Source organism: Mesoplodon densirostris, chromosome 15 (assembly GCF_025265405.1).
Source record: "Mesoplodon densirostris isolate mMesDen1 chromosome 15, mMesDen1 primary haplotype, whole genome shotgun sequence".
Classification (NCBI taxonomy): domain Eukaryota; kingdom Metazoa; phylum Chordata; class Mammalia; order Artiodactyla; family Ziphiidae; genus Mesoplodon; species Mesoplodon densirostris.
The window spans coordinates 50,529,945-50,549,482 of record NC_082675.1 but is presented as its reverse complement, the minus strand read 5'-3'; the positions used below and the strand labels follow the sequence as shown (position 1 = coordinate 50,549,482).

At 45.7% G+C, this 19,538-nt stretch overlaps 1 protein-coding gene across 2 annotated transcripts in view; it reads right to left on the bottom strand.

The window, feature by feature from the left end:
• Positions 1-19,538, bottom strand: part of MAPRE2 (microtubule associated protein RP/EB family member 2) — a 162,331-nt gene that overhangs the window by 8,494 nt on the left and 134,299 nt on the right. For both annotated transcript variants that reach the window (XM_060119123.1, XM_060119122.1), the window contains one exon: positions 5,041-5,180. In XM_060119123.1, coding sequence (XP_059975106.1) covers positions 5,041-5,180 — 140 coding nt within the window. The remainder of the gene's footprint in view (positions 1-5,040; positions 5,181-19,538) is intronic.

Below are 19,538 nucleotides of genomic sequence, written 5' to 3'. Positions count from 1 at the left end.
GAGGGAAGGTGGAAAAGAAAACCCTCAAACTACAGCATAAGAAATAAATGACCAACTGTGCCTGCGTCTAAAGATGCGAAACATGAAAAGACAGATGTGCAAAACTAACCAACGTGCAGGTCCGGGGAGAGACGAGGGGCTGCTGCTGGAGCTTGCGCCTGGGCCCGAATGCCCAGCTTCAACAGCACACTTGTCACTCCTGTCAACCGACCGTTTATACCCAGAGGCCCGGGGATCCTTCTGCCTGAGACAGTTCTACCCAGGCTCCACCGAGTCAGCCTTCCTCTCCTGGTAACTAACCTGGGCTGGGGCACATCTTTCCCCCAACTCGTTCATCCTCTACAGGGAGGCGAGAGGCGAGAGCGGGAGGAGAGAGGGGAGGGGAGGGAGGGGCTGGCGCTGTGGTCCCTTCAGACGCGCTGTGCGGAACCTCCTTTCTTCACGCCACTTGAGAGCCGCCCTCGACTTTGCAGCCCTTCATACATGTTCCTGAGCCAAACTAGACAAATGCTCCCACTGAGGGACTGGGGTGTGGCTGCACAAGGAAAACTGGGCGAGACTAAAAGTAGGCTGAGTGGATCTGTCTTAATTCCTCTAGTTCTGGCTTCGAGTTCATCACATGAAAGGCGGGAAGATGTGGAAGCTCCAGTCCCTCAGCAGAACAGCCCTCATTCCCTTTTTTCTCCCTTGATGCGGGTTCAGGGGCCTTGCAGCTTTTCACGGTGGTTACGGAGATGGCGCTGATGAAGGGAAGGGGGCAAGGGTTGAGGCTGGCAGAGCCGTCACCTGGGCTGAAGAAACACCACAGGCAGTGTAGACAGATCTGGTCTCAAATTCCAGGCTGCAGGCCAAGCAGCTCCACACAGGTCCAAACCATCACCCCCATCCTGCTCTCGGAGAACCCCTCAAGTTTCCTGAACCCTTTGAGCATTTATGCAGAGAATATCTTTAGGAGGTGAATTAGGTCGCTCATGGTTCTCCTCAGGAGAAATCTCTCTTTCAGTATACGAAAAATCACCCTTCACAGATTTCCAAAGATTACATTTGGAGTGGAAAATCTCTCTGTTTCTAGTAGCTCCGGGCCTTGGTACATGCTATTTATCTGTCTGGAGTTATTGATTCATTCAAACAGATACTCAGCACATGTAGTGTCCATCTCCTTGTGCACCTGGCAAACTTGTGTCCATCCAGTAAGACTCAAGGATATGGTTCTTCCTCAGAGTTGACCTCACTGATGCCCTCATGTAGCTGGTTACAAAGCAAAGGAGGATCAGTTGCTATCATTTTTTTTGGCCACGCCTTGCGGCTTGCAGGATCTTAGTTCCCTGACAAGGGATTGAACCTATGCCCCACTGCAGTGGAAGCACGGAGTCTTTAACCACTGGACTGCCAGGGAATTCCCTCAGTCACTAACTTTCAGCTCTTATTTCTGATAATACTATGGCTTGGACATTTGTAAAAACTGAAGGCAGCCCAGTTGGCTGAATTCCAGAAGAAAGAAAACTGTTTATTCTAGAACCTCCCCCCACCCCGCCCAGACTCGACCACAGACCCATCTCAAGCCTGCACTGGTGCCACCAGCGGATCTGTGGTAGTTCAGGTGTCTGCTGTCTGCCAGCTCTCCTTCCCTGTGTCGGGCAAGAAGGGTCTCTGGATGCCTCTGATCCACGGAAACCAGGCTTGTCAGCCTTTCAAGTGCTGTGGTCTGTACAGTGAACCAAGAGTCGAGGCTTTGTAGAAACACCCAGCCCAGGTTGGCCTGTGCTGCTATTCCAGATGCATGAGGTTAACAGATGCACAGCTATAAACTTTCCCTGGTAAAAACCAACAGGAGCTAAACTACTTGATGAAAGATCAGTTGGCAAATGGGATGCCATTTTCACAGTCCCACTCCAATGCCTCCTTGCTCCCTCACGTGTCAGAGCAGGAGCCTAAGCAGTGGAGGGGATGCTGGGGATGGACCCTTGAGAAAAGTCAAGGGGAAGTTCTCTTCTCCCAATTCTCCACCGCTCAGGTGTCCACACACTGTAGATCCGCCCAGCCTTCCAGTCCGAGCCACGGACAGTGTCTGTGCGGGCTAACCAGGCCCCACTCTTCAGCCCCCGTGGTCCCCGAGCACAAGCAGGGACCCCATCCCACCGCCTGTTTGCTCACCTGCTCTCCAGAAACAACCCCTGATTATTTTAGTCATGGCTTTTCCTCCCCTGTGTCTTTTGGTTCATTTCTATCATTGAAATTCTCTAACACAGTGGTGCTTTCATAGCATGTCATGGGAGACTGCCCAAATCAAGGCATGGGGCCAAGTGAATGAGAATTCTTAAAGTTTAGGGCACTGGTCACTTTGTCTATTACCACTGTAATTCACTCTTTGGTCCGCGCATTTTTACTTGGCCCTTCCTCGTCTTTGTGTCCTCAATTCCAACACAGTGATGCCTGTGTGTGGCTCCCCACCAGTTTCGGGGAGCACCCTGTAGGCTTCGGGGACAGAAAATGGAGGGAGCATTAACATAGTCTTGGAAATACAGCTGAAGGAGGCGCTCAGGAAACAGCTGGTGAATGAAGGCTCCCAATGTAGGATGTGTCTGACCTTCCCTCTGGGGGATGGAGGTACAGGGACACCCTCCTCCATGTGAATGCAGGGGGGGACAGCCCAGGAGTGAGGCCTTTGGAAGTAATGAAGGAATTACAGCCAGGAGGAGGAAGGCCACTGGAATGTGCTTCTCTGTGTCTTCTCTAGAGTGGCATTTTGGATGGGACAACAGTTTAACTGAAGCATCGTAGAGGGCTGGGGCCCTTGGGGCTCTGTGTGTGATTGGAGAGCTCCTGGGAGCCCAGAGCCAGCCCCAAGGAGAGGAAGTGGGGCTGGCTGGCGAAGGCCGTAAGCGAGAGAGGGGCAGGCAGGATCTCGAGGTTCCAATGTGTTTCTACTTTGGCTTGGTGATTTGGGAAACTGGGTGTGGTAGGGGTAGATGAAGAAACATGATAAAGATATCAAAAGAATTTGAGTTCCTAAGGAGAAAAGGGTTATAAATCTAACGTAACACCCGACTCTCTTCAGGTCTACTTTGCTTAGAGCCTCAGGCATGTGGCCCAAGGCTAATTAGGGCTGTCCTAACTGCCCTTTTTTTTTTAATTTTATTTATTTATTTTTGGCTGCGTTGGGTCTTTGTTGCTGCTTGCGGGCTTTCTCTAGTTGCGGTGAGTGGGGGCTACTCTTCACTGTAGTGTGCGGGCTTCTCATTGTGGTGGCTTCTCTTGTTGCGGAGCATGGGCTCTAGGCACGCGGGCTTCAGTAGTTGTGGCACACGGGCTCAGCAGTTGTGGCTCGCGGGCTCTAGAGCTCAGTCTCAGTACTAACTGCCTTTTATTCTAGAAGAACTCATTGCTGGAAATTGTATAAGGGCTCAAACTGAGAATCAGCAGGTAATGAGAACATTCCACAGTTTCTAAATCAAAGCCCTACGCACCGGATGACTTAAGGTTTTACCTTTTTCATTAAAGTGTTCAAAATTGTAAAGAAACACCCTAGTTAAGCAACTCCTTGCTTTTAAACTAGATTCTTGTTTGCAGATATACAACAATCTCAAAAACTGTTTCCAGACTCTTACTGGCTCATCAAGAATCAGGTTAATCACCGGGATCTGCCCATGCCCGTGAGTGGCTGGGAACAGCCTGGGCACCAGGGATAATGGCTCTTCTCCCAGGGTGGGAGTGGCCAGGATAAAAGACTCTCCTCCTGGGCTTCCCTGGTGGTGCAGTGGTTGAGAGTCCGCCTGCCGATGCAGGGGACACGGGTTCATGCCCCGGTCTGGGAAGATCCCACATGCCGTGGAGCGGCTGGGCCCATGAGCCATGGCCGCTGAGCCTGCACGTCCGGTGCCTGTGCTCCTCAATGGGAGAGGCCACAACAGTGAGAGGCCCGCGTACCGCAAAAAAAAAAAAAAAAAAAAGACTCTCCTCCTAACTCAGGGCAAGGGTGGGTGGTTTCTGCACTGGGTCCTATGCTATCAATTGTTTTATTACTTTTTTTTTTTTTTTTTTTTTTTTTTTTTTTTTTTTGCGGTATGCGGGCCTCTCACTGCTGTGGCCTCCCCCGTTGCGGAGCACAGGCTCCGGACGCGCAGGCTCCGGACGCACAGGCTCAGCGGCCATGGCTCACGGGCCCAGCCGCTCCGCGGCATATGGGATCCTCCCAGACCGGGGCACGAACCCGTATCCCCTGCATCGGCAGGCGGACTCTCAACCACTTGCGCCACCAGGGAGGCCCTGTTTTATTACTTTTAAACTATGTATACTCTTGGACAAAATTAGCTATTGTTAGTTAGAAAGCGTACCTAAGCTTTTATATTGAAAATTTCGAAGGCGGTAGACCTAGATTTACTGCAATCCTAGGGATATTAGATAAAAAGGAAAGTTCTATTTAACTGTGGCCTTTCTGATCCCCTATTCCTGGGTTCAGTGCTCCTGTGTACTTTCATTCTTGCAGGAAGTGTTCGGCGTTTGGCTTTTGCTTGTGTAATGGACAGTGGTGTGTGGCTGCTATCTGTAAGTTCTATGAGGGAAGGGAAGTTCTCTATCTCTGCTGCCATTATATTATCAGCATCAAGTATAGTGTCTGTCACATCGAACAGGCTTAACAGATAGCTGCTGAAAGAAAGGAAGGAAGGAGGGAGACTAACCCCTGATGCCTTTAACACAATCTAGACTGGCTAGAAGTGGCCATGGTCTAGCCTGGAGCTCCTAACAGGCACTGAGGTGTAGGGGAGGGGGAGGCTGGCCCGCACGCCTGCATTTACCTAAAGCCAGTCATCTGTCCCTCTGTCTCAATGTATAGCTTTGAGATTTGTGACTTAACATCTTTTATTCACAACGGGCCACTGATTATCTGCTCCAGTAGTTCCTTTCATTCTTACTTGCTTGAAGCCACTGATTCCCGCCGCTTCCCTCCCCCTATCCCAAGCCCATAGGAGTCTGCTCATCTCACCCCCTGACACCTGTCACTGCTCCCAGAGACAGAGCTGGGGATGCCAAGTTACCTACCTGTTCATTAAGATGTATGACCTGTGTTTCTAAATCTTTATCAGATTTGGATGCTGAGCTGCTGGACGAAGCCCTTTTGGCTGATGAGGGACGAGAAGGTGTGGATCCTGGTTTGGATGCTGGACTTGATTTAGCCGCACCTGAAAGGACCCAGAATAAATTATGAATATTGGCAACATCAGAAATGCTTTTTAGGTATGTAGCAAAAGTGTGATATAAAAGGAATTTACTAAAACACAGAAGAGACACTGCCAGTGATCTCTTGCCAGCACAGAAGTAGCACAGATACGCTTAGAAAGAATGTACTCGATAAAATGACAGAATCATCCTGGGCAACTTACTTAACCCTTCTGAGCACTGGTGGTTTTTCTCAAGTGACATGAGATTAATGCCATTGTCCCTTCTCCCTCCAGAGAGATGAGAACAGATATAAAGGGATTTTAAGTTTTTTTTTTTTTTAAAGAGGAAACGTTCTTTGATAAGCTCAGAGCATCACCATAATTGAATTTCTAACACAGACCTTATAAGAGAGTAACACTTTAGGAGAAATATCAATGCACATGTCTATGTTTTCCTCTTTTAGTGTATATCCTAGTTTTAGCCATTAAAAGAGTCTAGGAGCCATTATATCTCTGTAGCAACAGGCACTCCTGGTGCCCAAGTCCTGGTTTCTAAATGTTATTCTGCAATAAAAGGGCTTCTTGAGACATGATATGGCTGATTCCAGGGCTGGGGCAGGGAAAGGACAAGGTGGGCCTGGGACATCTCATGTCAAAAAGCAAGGATGTGCTCAAGGATTAATGAATGTCAAGGATACAGGGGCCAGCCCAAAGGGGCTCCCAACTGGCCAGACTTGGACCATTTGCATACCAAAAAGAGTGATGGCTGTAATGTATTACAATGCACTGAATAAATAAAAATCTAGTCCATAAGGAGGGTAGGGGAGAGGGAGGATCTAAAGATCTCCACAGAACACCGACAGCCAGTAAATGCTAAAGAAATGCTAGAAAAACCACAGTTTTGCAATACACATAACTGATTCAGGAAAGTTTCATCAGTTGACTCTAAAACATTGAGAAGTGTTTGGAGGATGGGATATTTACACGTGTCAAGATGTTACCTTATAAGTTGCTTATAAAGGGTGAAAGATATGCCTTTACAACGGGGAAGCCTGAGGATTGGGACCTTAACCAAGTTATTCAGTAGCATCGCTAATAATGATAGAAATTGGCAAAAAAAAAAAAAATAGGACCATTGATGTCAGGTAAGACCTCATCTACCTGAAGCTCAGCTCATGATAGGCTCTCACTATCTAGAACTTGACAGACACAGGAAATGGCCTCTGCAGCCAAAACAGATGGCACAAGATATATGCAGTGAAGTTTATACACTCCATGGGTTTATAAATTCAGGGTCATTACTGGGGCCCAGCCATTCCCTCTTACTCAGAACAGCTCAGTCTGGTGTAAGTGCTCCCACTGGCCCAATTCTCCACCACAGTCCCCCCCACTCTGCTCCTCTGGTTCTTGGAGGGCAAGGAACTCATCATACTCAGCTTTGCAACCTCAGTGCTTAGCACAATACTTGGCCGAACACATACTTGGTGAAGGAACAAATGTTTAAATACACGAACAAGTAAATAAAACCTGGTTGTATGGTTTCCAATTTTACAGTTTATTGGTACTAAGAGATTAGAAAAAGGCAGGCACCCTGACAGCAGCTACAAGTTTCAACCAATCTCCTAATTACAAAGTAGCAAGCAGGAAGACTATAAAATTCCTATCTATATGTATTCAGAGTCATAAGAGATGCAAAGTCATACACACCCTCAAGAAGCACTGACAGTAACATACTGTTTAAAATACATGCCTGTTATAAAGAAAAAAAGAATTCTTTAAAAAATACAGGGAAATGCCTAATATATGTAAAACTGAGAATGCTTAAATTAGGAATGACTTAAAAAGTTTGAGTATTCAAACCTTCAGTGACCTGGAAACCTCACCTATGCAGCGGAACTTCCCAAGTTGTCTAGAGAGCAGATGCTTTGCTTTGCTCAACAGCTGTGAGGAGGCTTCATCTCTGGAAAAGCCCAGAAAACACACTCCTGGACAGAGCTTCCGTGTCCCATTGGCCAGCTTCTCTAACTCCAGGCTAAGCCAACAGGGTAAAGAACACAGCGTGGAAAACAGCAGGAGAGGCAGGGCGAGGATGTGCTGGCCTGACAAACAGCCTTCTCCAAGGGTGGCCACCAGCCAGCCTCACTGGGGAAGCAGCTTTTGAAAAATCAAGTTACTTCAGACCTTTTCATGAGCAATATGTCATATTTTAATATAAAACAAGTCTAACAGAAAGTGACTCAAAGACTGTCTATGACCAACCCCTCTTATTTACTAAATACATATTTATTAAGTGCCTACCATGAACCCTGTACTGGAAGTCTCTGCTCTACAGGAGCTCATGACCTGGTGGGAGTGGGTCATTTAAGAATGCCCACAGACAGAAAGACAAATACTCTATGTTATCACTTACATGTGGAATCTAAAAAATAAAGCAAATGAATGTATATTAAAAAAAAAAAAAAAAAAAAGCCCAGGCATGGCCACACTCGGCATTCTCAGGAACAAGGCAATGTTCTAGACATGACCACGGATTGTGATCGGGCTGTGTTCCCTCTGCCTGAAATTCTTCCTCCCCTCCTTTGAGTGAGTATGTCGTACAGCCTTCGGGTCTCAGCTTAAATGTGGTGGCTCAAACACCCTTCACCCAGCACCCATCAACTGTAATGGTACAGTGATTTATTTAATGCCTACTTCTTCCATTAGACTTAATCTCCACGAGGTAGGAGTTGCGTCTGTTTTGTTTACTATTTTATGTTCCCAAGGCCAATCACAATGCCTGATCCAGAGGAGACACTCAATAATAAGTTTTTATAACTCATGAAAGAACGCCTAGGACAGGCATCTATCCAGGGTACAGATCCCGGGGAAGCTCGAGGAGCTGATGCCAACCTCAAAGTCACTGACAGCAGGAGCCAGCAACACCTGAAGGAAACCAAACAAAACCCACCAGCCTCCCAGAAAGAGATCTCTCACTTGGTTTCAAGTTCACCTTCCATTATTACTTAGGCCCTTTATAGATGGAGTCAAGACAGTAGTTCATGTGGGTAAATTCAGTCAGTAAACAGTTAACCCTGAGTAGGGAGGAGCAAGATGGTTTGTGCTGGGCTGTCCTATCCAAGTCTCTGCCATGTTTCCGTTCATGCCTCTTCTGAAGAGAACAGCTCTGGGGAAGGGGCTTCCCTAGAGAGCAAGTGACCCACCCACCCAGCCTGGGCAGGCCTCCCTAAGCAGGTCAGCAGCTATGACGTGGCTGGTTGCGGGAGCCGAGCGAGGTCCACCAGACACACTCGTGTTCTTATAGTCTGCCTCACCCAGTCTCACGTCAATTTTCAAAGAAAAGCATGGAAGGAATAGAAGCTGATTGCTTGTACAACAAGGTTATCACTAATTATATTACCAGGACATCATCAAATGCAGCTTGGAAAAACCTGAAACGTTTGATATGAAGTTAAAGTAGAAGAGGTCATGGCAAGCCAAAGCCCCATGGAAGACCAAGTTATCAGGGAAAGAAAGCCTAAAAATACACAGAGGAAGCTGGCTGGGAGGGAAATGGGGTCACGGGAGATGCCGTGTGGCTCATGGCAGAGAGGCCAGAGCTGTTGCAGTTACTGACGCTGTCCCAGTTCCAGCTTTTTCCTGAAGAAACACATCCCTTGCTACTGACAGAGTCCAACTTTACTGTGGTTCACAGGGTCTCGGCATTAAAGTGGCATCTGTGTTTCACGGATCCTGTAAAGGTCAGTTGGGGTGCGCAGCCCCAGGTCCTTCAAACTGGTACACGTGTATGCAGGCTGTGGGTCTCTGAGACGAGAAAGATGAAGGCAGTGAGAGTCAGACCTGGCATCCCCCTGCTGCAGGGCAGGGAGGGGACAGTGGAGAAGAGGGGGCTTGGTCCACGCTCTACCCGCTATGCTCCCCCCACGGGGGACAGAAGAAAAGCTGCTGCCCCCAGAATATGGACAAAGAAGGGAAAACAAATTTGAAAAATTTAATAGCTCAATTAAGTAATTAGAATTTGAAATTTAAAATGAGAGGGGTTTTGAAATTCTGATTAAGTTGTTTGGAAAGAAACTGATAATCGAGGGAAATGCATGTCTGATGAATGAGAATACAAGAGGTCAGCACCAAGTTAACTGTACATTTCTACCTTCTAACGAATAAACGTGAAGAAATGAAAGACCAGGAAAGACACAGGGAGATCTAAGTATCTTCAGAGGTTAAAAGTTTTTAAAAACCACACAAAGCTCATTTTCAAAAGAATGTAAACTGAGCTCTTTAAATCCTCACAGGCTGCAATTTGATATGGACGTAATTGACCACAGCTATCACGAGATTAAGGCTAAAATACTAAAATTTATAAAGATGAAAATGCAACCTTTTGTTCATTGTGTTGAATGATTTCATGGTTTAACTTATTAGAATAAATAATGACAGACAATATCCTATATTATATCACACTCATTAGTCAGTTAAAAACTAGGTTTTTGTTTATTTGTTTTACAAGCCTTGCTACCTTCTTTCAAAACACCATACCCTAAGGAGTACCCAGCTTCCGGGGTGACAAATATTCTTTTTTCACTTACCTGGGCTGCTATAATAAGGATGTTATCAGAAAACTGTACTGTTATCAATGTCAGTAAATTTAACACTGATATAATACTTTTATGTAAACTAACATTCGTATTCCATTTTTATGAATTGACCCAATAATGTCCTCTATAGTGTCTAATCCTGGCTTTAGACACTGAGGTTCTCAAAAGCTGCCTTCATGCTTCCCTCAATGCCTCCAAGTCCACTGGTGATTTCACTCCCGGGCCTTCCCATGCCTCTCTGCTCAATGATGCTTACACAAAAAACATTTACATAATAGCTTTTAAAGGGAGTACAGCTACTTTGACAATAATAATAATAATACAGATAATAGATTTTTTTTTCTTGCAGCTATCAAACATTTCAATTTTTTTGTCAAGCTGCATTTGATGAGGTCCTGAAAATATAATTAGTGGTAGTCCTGTTTTACAAGAATCATTTTTCCCTCAAGCTTTTCTCTCTCTCTCCACTAATTACCCTTTCAAAATAAAAAAGGAATTTCAGAAGCGGAGGAAAGTAGACATAAATTCCTTGCAAGTCCCTATAATTCTCTGACTTTACCCACTGGATACGGACATGATTTACAATGCTAGTCTTTGAGCAGTTGTCTTAATTAATGCCTTCAGGAGTTGGGGTATAAATATGATGCTAAAACATTTTAAACCATAGTTGTAAAATACAAAGAGTGGCCTGATTCACTGCCTTAGTGAAGCCAGAGCACTGCTGTGTCTAATGTTAATAATTAGTAGCTTGCTTAATGTTTATGGAAAATGTGCCAACATTTTGGGCCTATGAGGCCCAATGAATTCATAACGATGAAGCAAATAAAAGCACTTTATCCTTTTTTATACTTGGCTTTATCCTTCGCAGCCAGGGCTCTGATGGAATTTAGAAATTCTTCTCACATAATCTGCCGTATTCTTTCTGCCAAAATCATAAACAGAGGAGCTAAAAATATGACATTAATACTGTTGACAAGAACCACAGAGACATTAAGAACACACACACACTCAGGAAGCAACCACACTTCTGGTCGTCCCCAGCTTCTTCCCTACTTTGAGAGCATCCCCCCAGCCCCGTGCCACTGAATTAAAAAGCCCATGGCGGGGAGTGGGAGGGATGAAATGGGTGAAGGGGATCAAAAGGTAAAGCTTCCAGTTATAAGATAAATAAGTCCTGGGATGTAATGTACAGCATGGCGTTACACAGTTATAGTAATACTATAGTTAATAATACTGTATTAATACTGTATTAATATTAATACTGTAATAATACTGTATTAATTATAATACTGTATTGCATATTTGAAAGTTGCTAAGAGAATAGAGCTTAAAAGTTCTCATCACAAGAAGAAAATAACTAGTAACTCTGTGTAGTGATGGTTGTTAACTAGATTTGTTGTGATGATCATTTTGCAGTATATATAAACATTGAATCATTGTTGTACACCTGAAACTAATAATTTTTTTGTTTTTTTAAATTAAATTAAATTTATTTTTTATACAGCATGTTCTTATTAGTTATCTACTTTATACATATTAGTGTATATATGCCAATCCCAATCTCCCAATTCATCCCACCACCACCCCCTACCCTGCTTTCCCCCCTTGGTGTCCATACGTTTGTTCTCTACCTCTGTCTCTATTTCTGCCTTGCAAACTGTGAAACTAATATAAGGTTGTATGTCAATTATAAATCAATAAAAACAAACCTAAACCCCACAGAACAACTGAAACATGACAGAAGATACCTTGTACCTACATTGATTAATCATTTGTGGATGGGCCTGACATCATTTCCTTATCCCCTTTACCTTGGCAAACAGGTTTTATTGTTTAACTGAGATATGAACCAGGTTAAAATAAATAAGTAAATAAGGCCACTGCTGGGGGAGAGGGTATGGGGTTGGACTGATGAAAAGAGACAACTCCCACAGGAAGAGGGTTTCCTAAGTGACTAAAGTGACACCAGAGCTGTCATACTGCGGAATGACTAACGGCTCCCACACAACCCTGACTGTCGTAAATTCAAGATCTCACACTTGCCTTCGAAAATGCCTCCATACCTTCACTTTGTAGGTTCTGTGGTCTGCTCTGCCCTGAGAGCAAAAAAAAAAAAAAATCAAAAAACAACCCCCGCCCCCACCTCAGGGCTTCCCTGGTGGCGCAGTGGTTGAGAGTCCGCCTGCCGATGCAGGGGACACGGGTTCGTGCCCCGGTCTGGGAAGATCCCACATGCCGCGGAGCGGCTGGGCCCGTGAGCCATGGCCGCTGAGCCTGCGCGTCTGGAGCCTGTGCTCCGCAATGGGAGAGGCCGCAAGAGTGAGAGGCCCGTGTACCGCAAAAAAAAAAAAAAAACAACCAAAACCCACCTCAGAGGCCAGCGTTCTGTCCAAATGGAACTTTAACAGGGGTTCTGGGATGCCCTGATTTATGAGATCTTTAAGAGGGTGGCTCTTTTACTCTCAAATTAGTAGTTCAGAGCCCTTATTTATGGCTTCTGTCCCACCAGAGCAGCCACTGGCAAAATTGGGCTCTTCCTTTTTGCCACTTTGGTGTCAGCTTATAAAAGTGGGCAGCTCCACTTCTGAGCAGCTTGGGGAGGGGCTCCACACAGCCGAGACTGAACCACATCAATCCTGTGGGAATGAAGACCTCGTATGAACTGGGTGTCCTTCGTCTTCCCCGAGGGAGGCAGTGGTTAAGAGCGGGGGTGCCCCGCAGCCTGCAGCCTTCGTAGTAATCCTGGCTCTGCTGCTTGCTCGGTGGCGTGACTTCTGCTGCCACCCGGATTTCTTTATGTTCTACAGAGTCAGTAGCAGTGCCTCCTTCCCAGAGCTGGGAAGAGTACCTGAGTTCATACGTGGCAAGTTCCTACACAAGTCCTGGCACACAGTAAGTGTACCCGATCATCATTACTCAGCAAACGAGGCCTGATTCAACTAACGACAAGACAGCACACGGGTTTCCCATTTCTAGACACCAGCAAAATAAAAACGAAACTGCTGAAATAGTAAGGAGATGAGACTCATTTTATTTAAAGAAAATCTTTATAAAAACTGGTTAACCCATAACCCACCAGTGGGCTCCCAGGCATCGGTTCCCCCATTCCGCACTGTCTTGAGAATTGGTGGACTGTAACCCAAGTCTTTGTGCGCCTTCTGAAATTCCCCCAATTCACTCATGCCTGCTGCAAGTATTTACTGCACCCCTACTGTGTACCTGGCAAGCTACAGGCACTTGGGATAGAACACTGAATGTGGACGCTGGTCCTTGTGGAATTTACATTCTAACAGGGGAATTAGATAATAAACGATAACAATAATAAATTAATAAGTGACATAATAAACTAGAAAGTAAATGCCATGGAGAGAGAGGCAGTGCAGGGCAGGGGTAAGGAGTGCTGGGTGAGTGGAGGTTTTAAACAGGAACTTCAGGGAAGGCCTGAGCACCCATGATGATCCCCTCCAGTCTTAACCCCTCACTCAGAAGGGTCCACCCAGACCCTTCTGAGTCCACCCAGAAGGACAGGGGTCAAAAAGCCCAAGTCCCCTTGGTGACAGTCGTGCAGCAGCCCAGCAGGGATGCAAGGAGGCGAGATCCACACCGGGCACGCATGGGGCTCACCCCAGCTCACAGCCTCCCTCCTCACAGAAGACGACGTGTGTTGTAACAGCTCCATAGTTGCAACTTCCAAGATCCCTGCAGGGGACATGCCATTTGCAGGAGTCACCTTGACTTCTTCAAGGCCTCGTTGGGAACGTGAGATCTGAGCAAAGACCTGAGAGAGGTGAAGCTGGCCTTCTGGACAGCCAGGAGCAGAATATTCCAGGCAGAGGAAAGGCCCAGCGCCAGCGCCAAGGCGTGGCCTCACCTGCTCAGCAGCCAATCTGGAGGAGGAGGGTGCAGGTCACCAAGGACCTCACGGGCTACTGCTGGAGGCCGGCTTTCATTATGATGGAAGAGGGCAGCTATGGCAGGGTCCTGAGCAGAGTGACCTGATCTGACTTGGGTTTTAGGAGGCCCCCTCTGCCAGCTGGGAGGCTACTGCAGTCATACCCCTGGGGATGAGCAGTGAGTGCTCAAGATGAGTTCTGGTTTTGGGAAAGCATTTACTATGCTACAGTTTAGAAAACGCTACGATATACCCTATAGAACAGGCACCAAATATCCAGGCATTTATCACAACTTAAGTTGTGCAACATCAACAGCAACTAAGAGACATTCTGGGATCAATAGCATCTGCTCTTGGTTCCAAGGGGACGGCTGAAGGAGGACGAGGCGGTGACAAGAGCTATGAGTCAGCCGGTGTCCCTCCCAGCCTACTCCCAGCTCGGGGTCATCACACAGTGTGCTGACCGGCTCTGCCCTGGGAAAATATGCCAGGGAGCAACGCCGACAGCCAGGGTCCAGAGCCCCAGTGCCGGAGGCTTCCCTGACCGGTGGCCACTGAGATGGGCGAGTGGGCCTGACTCAGCCGAGCATGTCCAGCCAGTGTGAGCATTCAAGAACTGAGTTACTTCTGCCCTGGTTACTGTCCCTGCTGGAGATGATGTGCTTATTTTTAGCCATCATGTGATTCTCCAATATTTTCCAGGCTCTGCTTGAGTCACTCTGGTTTCGGAGAATTTTTCAGAGGGGAAAAAAAATGCAGGAAAGAACTCCTCATCTTAAAATTAGCTCAAATATTAAAAATTCTGATGTGTAAGAAGTTATCTGAACGTGGTATATATTTCTTTCGATAAGCTGCCTTTTCACACCTCTCACACCCTGGCAGAGAATTAAGTGTGCTTTGAAATGCATTAGGTGCCAAACAATTACTATCTTAGTTCAAATTCTTGTTTTTAAATTGTTCTCAGAGCAGTTTTTCTCTAGAAACGGTGAGGTTCCCTCACCCCCGTGAAAACAAGATGCACCAGAATCCCAACAATAATTGAGGGAACACTCCCTTGCCTGCTTGCTGCAGCAGTAAGGAAAGCTGGCGATTGAAAGAGTCCAACAAACTGAGAGAGCCTGCTGAGAATAGAGACACACAGGCATCACCATGACAACAACATCCCGGTGTCACGCATTCCTGGCATACATCAGTCATTTAAGCAAAAAGCTTACAAACCAAGACGGCCATTTCAGGGGAACGCGACTATTTAGTTCCTTTACGATGTTCAGAGTCCTGCTGATTCCACTGGCAAGACCAAGTGTTTCAGGTTGTTTTGCTGATGGTGGGAAGTCTGCTGTGCTCCACTAACACTACCTTACCGGGACTCGCTTGCAAAGAGAGACAGTCTGAGGCCACAGAGCAGCTGGAGCTCGGGGAGGTGAGAACCAGAGCTGAGCCCCACTCGAATCATCCACTCCAGTTGGCTCCCGCTCCAGGTTTTCTGCTTCCCCCAACCAGTGACCAAGCCAGAAACTTGTGCATCATTTATCCTTGGCTTCCCTTGTCCTTCACCTCTCATATCCCATCACCATCAAGTTTTGTTGACTAAACCTGCCTAAAAGTCAGTATAACCCACATGGCCATGACCTTTATTCAGGCCACCCTCCACTCCTACATGTTTGGCTGCAACAGCTTCTTAGCTGTTGTACTTAAAACCTTTCACTGTGCTTCCCTGGTGGTGCAGTGGTTGAGAGTCCGCCTGCCAATGCAGGGGACACGGGTTCGTGCCCTGGTCTGGGAAGATCCCACATGCTGCGGAGCGGCTAGGCCCGTGAGCTATGGTCGCTGAGCCTGCGCCTCCAGAGCCTGTGCTCCACGACGGGAGAGGCCACAACAGTGAGAGGCCCACGTATGGCAAAAAAACCCAACAACAACAACAACAAAAACCTTTAAGTGACTCCCCAGAGTCCCCATAGTAAACTGTAAACTTCTGTGACTACAGAACTTAAGGTGACTGCTTCATCTTCACCTCCTGCTATTCCCACCTTTGTGCAGTCCTCTCCCCTGGAATGTGGGTGGGACCTGTGGCTTGCTTCTAACCAACAGAATATGGGAAAGGGGATGGGATGTGACTCCCCTCATACGGAACCCAATTCAAAGGGAGTATAGAAAATTCTTCAGGTCAAAACTCTTTTCTATTCCTGCCCAACATACCAAGGGACAAAAAAAGGCACCAATGATAAAGAAAAATAGGCTCACTGGTGATCTGTGATGTTCTGCTCATGGAAACTGAAATAAATGATAAGTCATGGACTTTTGAGGTTTGACAAGTTTTATGGTGAGGCTGAGAAGCTAAATGCCAAGTTATATCTATGGAGAGAAAAGGAACGATCCATCACAAGAACACCTGCGGTTGAGTTGCAGAACTGATTAATATTTCAGCATGTAGAGGGAGCAGCTATATAAGAACGACACAGTGCTGGTTATGAAAGGACCCAGCATTGTTTAAAAAGGGCTAGGATGGTTTGCTTCCCAGGTGCAGCTGGGGCAACAATGGAGACCCTTACCCTCTTCTGCAAAGTCCGCTGTGAGGACATGGAGTATGACATGCTGAAATTCGGGCCAGTTTTGTCTGAAGCACTTACTCTTCACTTTGTAATCACCCAGACCATCAACTCAGAGAATTATCTGAATTGAAGGATTAAGAAATCAGAGATAAGTAATCCCACTAACCTAGGGCTCAGTTTTCTGGGCCTTATACACATTTCTACTTTGGGGCTGATAAGAGGCCTGGAACAAGTAGCTTAACATTTCCTGCATTTACAAACATATATAAAATATAGTGACTCTCACCCAAGAGCCTATTGCAAGGATGACGGGAATGTTTTTGAACATTTAAAAATTATTGCTCTTGAGACTTCCCTGGTGGCGCAGTGGTTAAGAATCTGCCTGTCAATGCAGGGGACACAGGTTTGATCCCTGGTCCGGGAAGATCCCACATGCCGCGGAGCAACTAAGCCCGTGCACCACAACTACGGAACCTGCGCTCTAGAGCTTGCGAGCTACAACTACTGAAGCTGGTGTGCCTACAGCCCATGCTCCACAACAAGAGAAGCCACTGCAATGAGAAGCCCGTGCACCACAACGAAGAGTAGTCTCCGCACGCCGCAACTAGGGAAAGCCCACGTGCAGCAACAAAGACCCAACGCAGCCAAAAAATAAATAAATAAACAAATAAATAAATAAAAAATTTAAAAACCCTTAAAAAAATAAAAAATAAGTAAAAATTATTGCTCTTTAAAAAAATAAATGCCGTTTGAATAGAATAGCATGTGCTCTGTTTCAAACCTTTACAACAGCAGTCGCCAACTTTTTTGGCACCAGGGACCGGTTCTGTGGAAGACAATTTTTCCACGGACTGGGGGAGGGGGGGATGGTTCAGCAGTAATGTGACATTGGGGAGTGATGGGAAGCGGCTGTAAATACAGATGAAGCTTCACTCACCTGCCGCTCACCTCCTGCTGTGCGGCCCGGTTCCTAACAGGCCACGGACTGCTACCAGTCTGTGGCCTGGGGGTTGGGGACCCCTGCTTTACAACACTGGAGGGCCTTTTATTTCCTCCATTCAGTATGCAATTTGAATTTCGTTTGTGAAAATTTACTGTGGTTCAGTATAGTGTGGGGAGCAGATAAGAACATAACACAAGACCATATCCATGATATTTGAGAGAGGCAATATAATAATATAATGGTTAAAGAGCATCGGGCTCTGGAATCACAGGGTTCCCTATTTCCAGGATGTGACCCTGACAAGTTGCTGAACCTCTCTGTGCCTCAGTTTCCTCAACTTTAAAATAGGGGTGTAATGGGAACAGTCTACCATTTAGGATTGTTGTGAAGCTAAACTGAGCTAATACAGGTTAAGTGTTTAGAACAATAGCTGGCATTTAGTATGTATTCAATACCTACTCCCTCTATATTTGATGACTCCCTCTACATTTTAAATGTTTTCCTTTTCCCTAACTTCCATTAAAAATTCTATTCATATTAGATTTAGATTTTGAGAGTTACACAATAATAACATCACAACATTTTTGTAGGTTTTGATCTCTAAGCTTGAAAAAATTCTGGTTTAAAAAAAAACAAAACTGTGACATATTTTGATCCCCCAAAGCCAAAACAACAAAAAGTTATAAACTGGGCTTCCCTGGTGGCTCAGTGGTTGAGAGTCCGCCTGCTGATGCAGGGGACACAGGTTCGTGCCCCGGTCCAGGAAGATCCCACATGCCGTGGAGTGGCTGGGCCCGTGAGCCATGGCCGCTGAGCCTGCGCGTCCGGAGCCTGTGCTCCTCAACGGGAGAGGCCACAACAGTGAGAGGCCCGCGTACCGCCAAAAAAAAAAAAAAAATATATATATATATATATATATATATATATGAACTGAATTAGTAAATTGTCTGTCAAAGGTGCTGTTTCCTTAAGCAAACACATTGTGATGGAAATGAAAAATGCAGGGCTCTTCCTTGGAAGAAGCCTTTGGCCTCTTACACAGGCACTGCCAGAAGATTCCTATCTGAAGCTCCTGAATTCTTCATGACTCTTTGCTCCTCTCTGTGTCCAATATTCCAAACTCAGAGATATTCAGTATCCTGGCAAGGCCGAGCACTGCTCATATTTTATGCTGTGTTTTTATCAGTATTATAGATAGGGAAATGCAGCTTTAATTATTCTTTGAGGAGAAAAGCATCCCAATGCCTATCTTCTATATTTCACATATGATAGATGTGTAACTGGAGGAACAAAACCACCAGTACCCCTCCTCTCCTTCCAGGGAGTAGGGAATGTCGTCTAAGAATTTAATTAATTGGACCATTATAATTTTTTCCCATTTTCTCCAGGCCTACTTGTAGCTAAGGGAGTAGCCATTAACTGGTATGCAGCTTAGCAGCGGGATGGCTTCTCAACATGAACAGGCCAAGGGCATGCAATGCTGATACAGGGCAGGGACTGAGTGAAAGATACATTGTTCAGATAATAAGGAGAAGTGCTAACACCTATTTGAAAAGAAGTCTTGTTCATTATGGGACTGGTAAGAAAAATGCATTTCTTCCTTGTTATGAGCTGATACTGCATGATCTTTTAAAATCAACATTTGATCCTTGCAGTAAGTAGGTATAGGGATAGTACACTATGTGGTTAGGTGACCGGGGACCGTGAGAGAGCAGTACCAGGCGGATACACACTGGGAAGTTGTGAGAATAAATAGGCCTGACTTCTCTCGATGGAGAGATCATGAAGGGACCAGAAAGGTGGCGCTGCCTGTGCCTATCCTAACGGGGTTCTGGAAAGTAAGTGCCATTATGGACTGCTTTAGTCTAAAGAGAAGACATGGGAAATATTCACTTCTTAGAGTAAACGATAGCTTTGGGATGAGACTAACATTTATGTTTAAAGGGTGGAGTTTCTCAAAAGATAAATGAAGACTTGCATCCTGGCAATAATAAGGAAAAAGGTCTTGTATAATGGTATAGGCTTGAGGCCAAGGTTAGAACCCTTGAGTGAAATATAACTTTTTGAGTACTTTTTACTTGGACTCTGAGTTAATACCTGTTACATCAGAAACATCAACACTCTGCAGAGCAATGTAACAAAATCCAGAGTCTCCATAATATAACATCACAATGTCTAGGACACAATCCAAAATTACTCAACATATGAAGAGTCAGGAAATGGTGGAATTAGCAGACAAGAACTTTAAAGCAGCTATCATAACCATTCCCAGTCAGGTAAAGTATGCTCATAATAAATGAAAGATAGGCAATCTCAAGAGAGAAAGAAAAAAAAATAAAACTGAAAAAAATAGTTGAAATTTAAAAAATGCTCAGTAGTAGAATGTAGATGACAGAGGAAGAA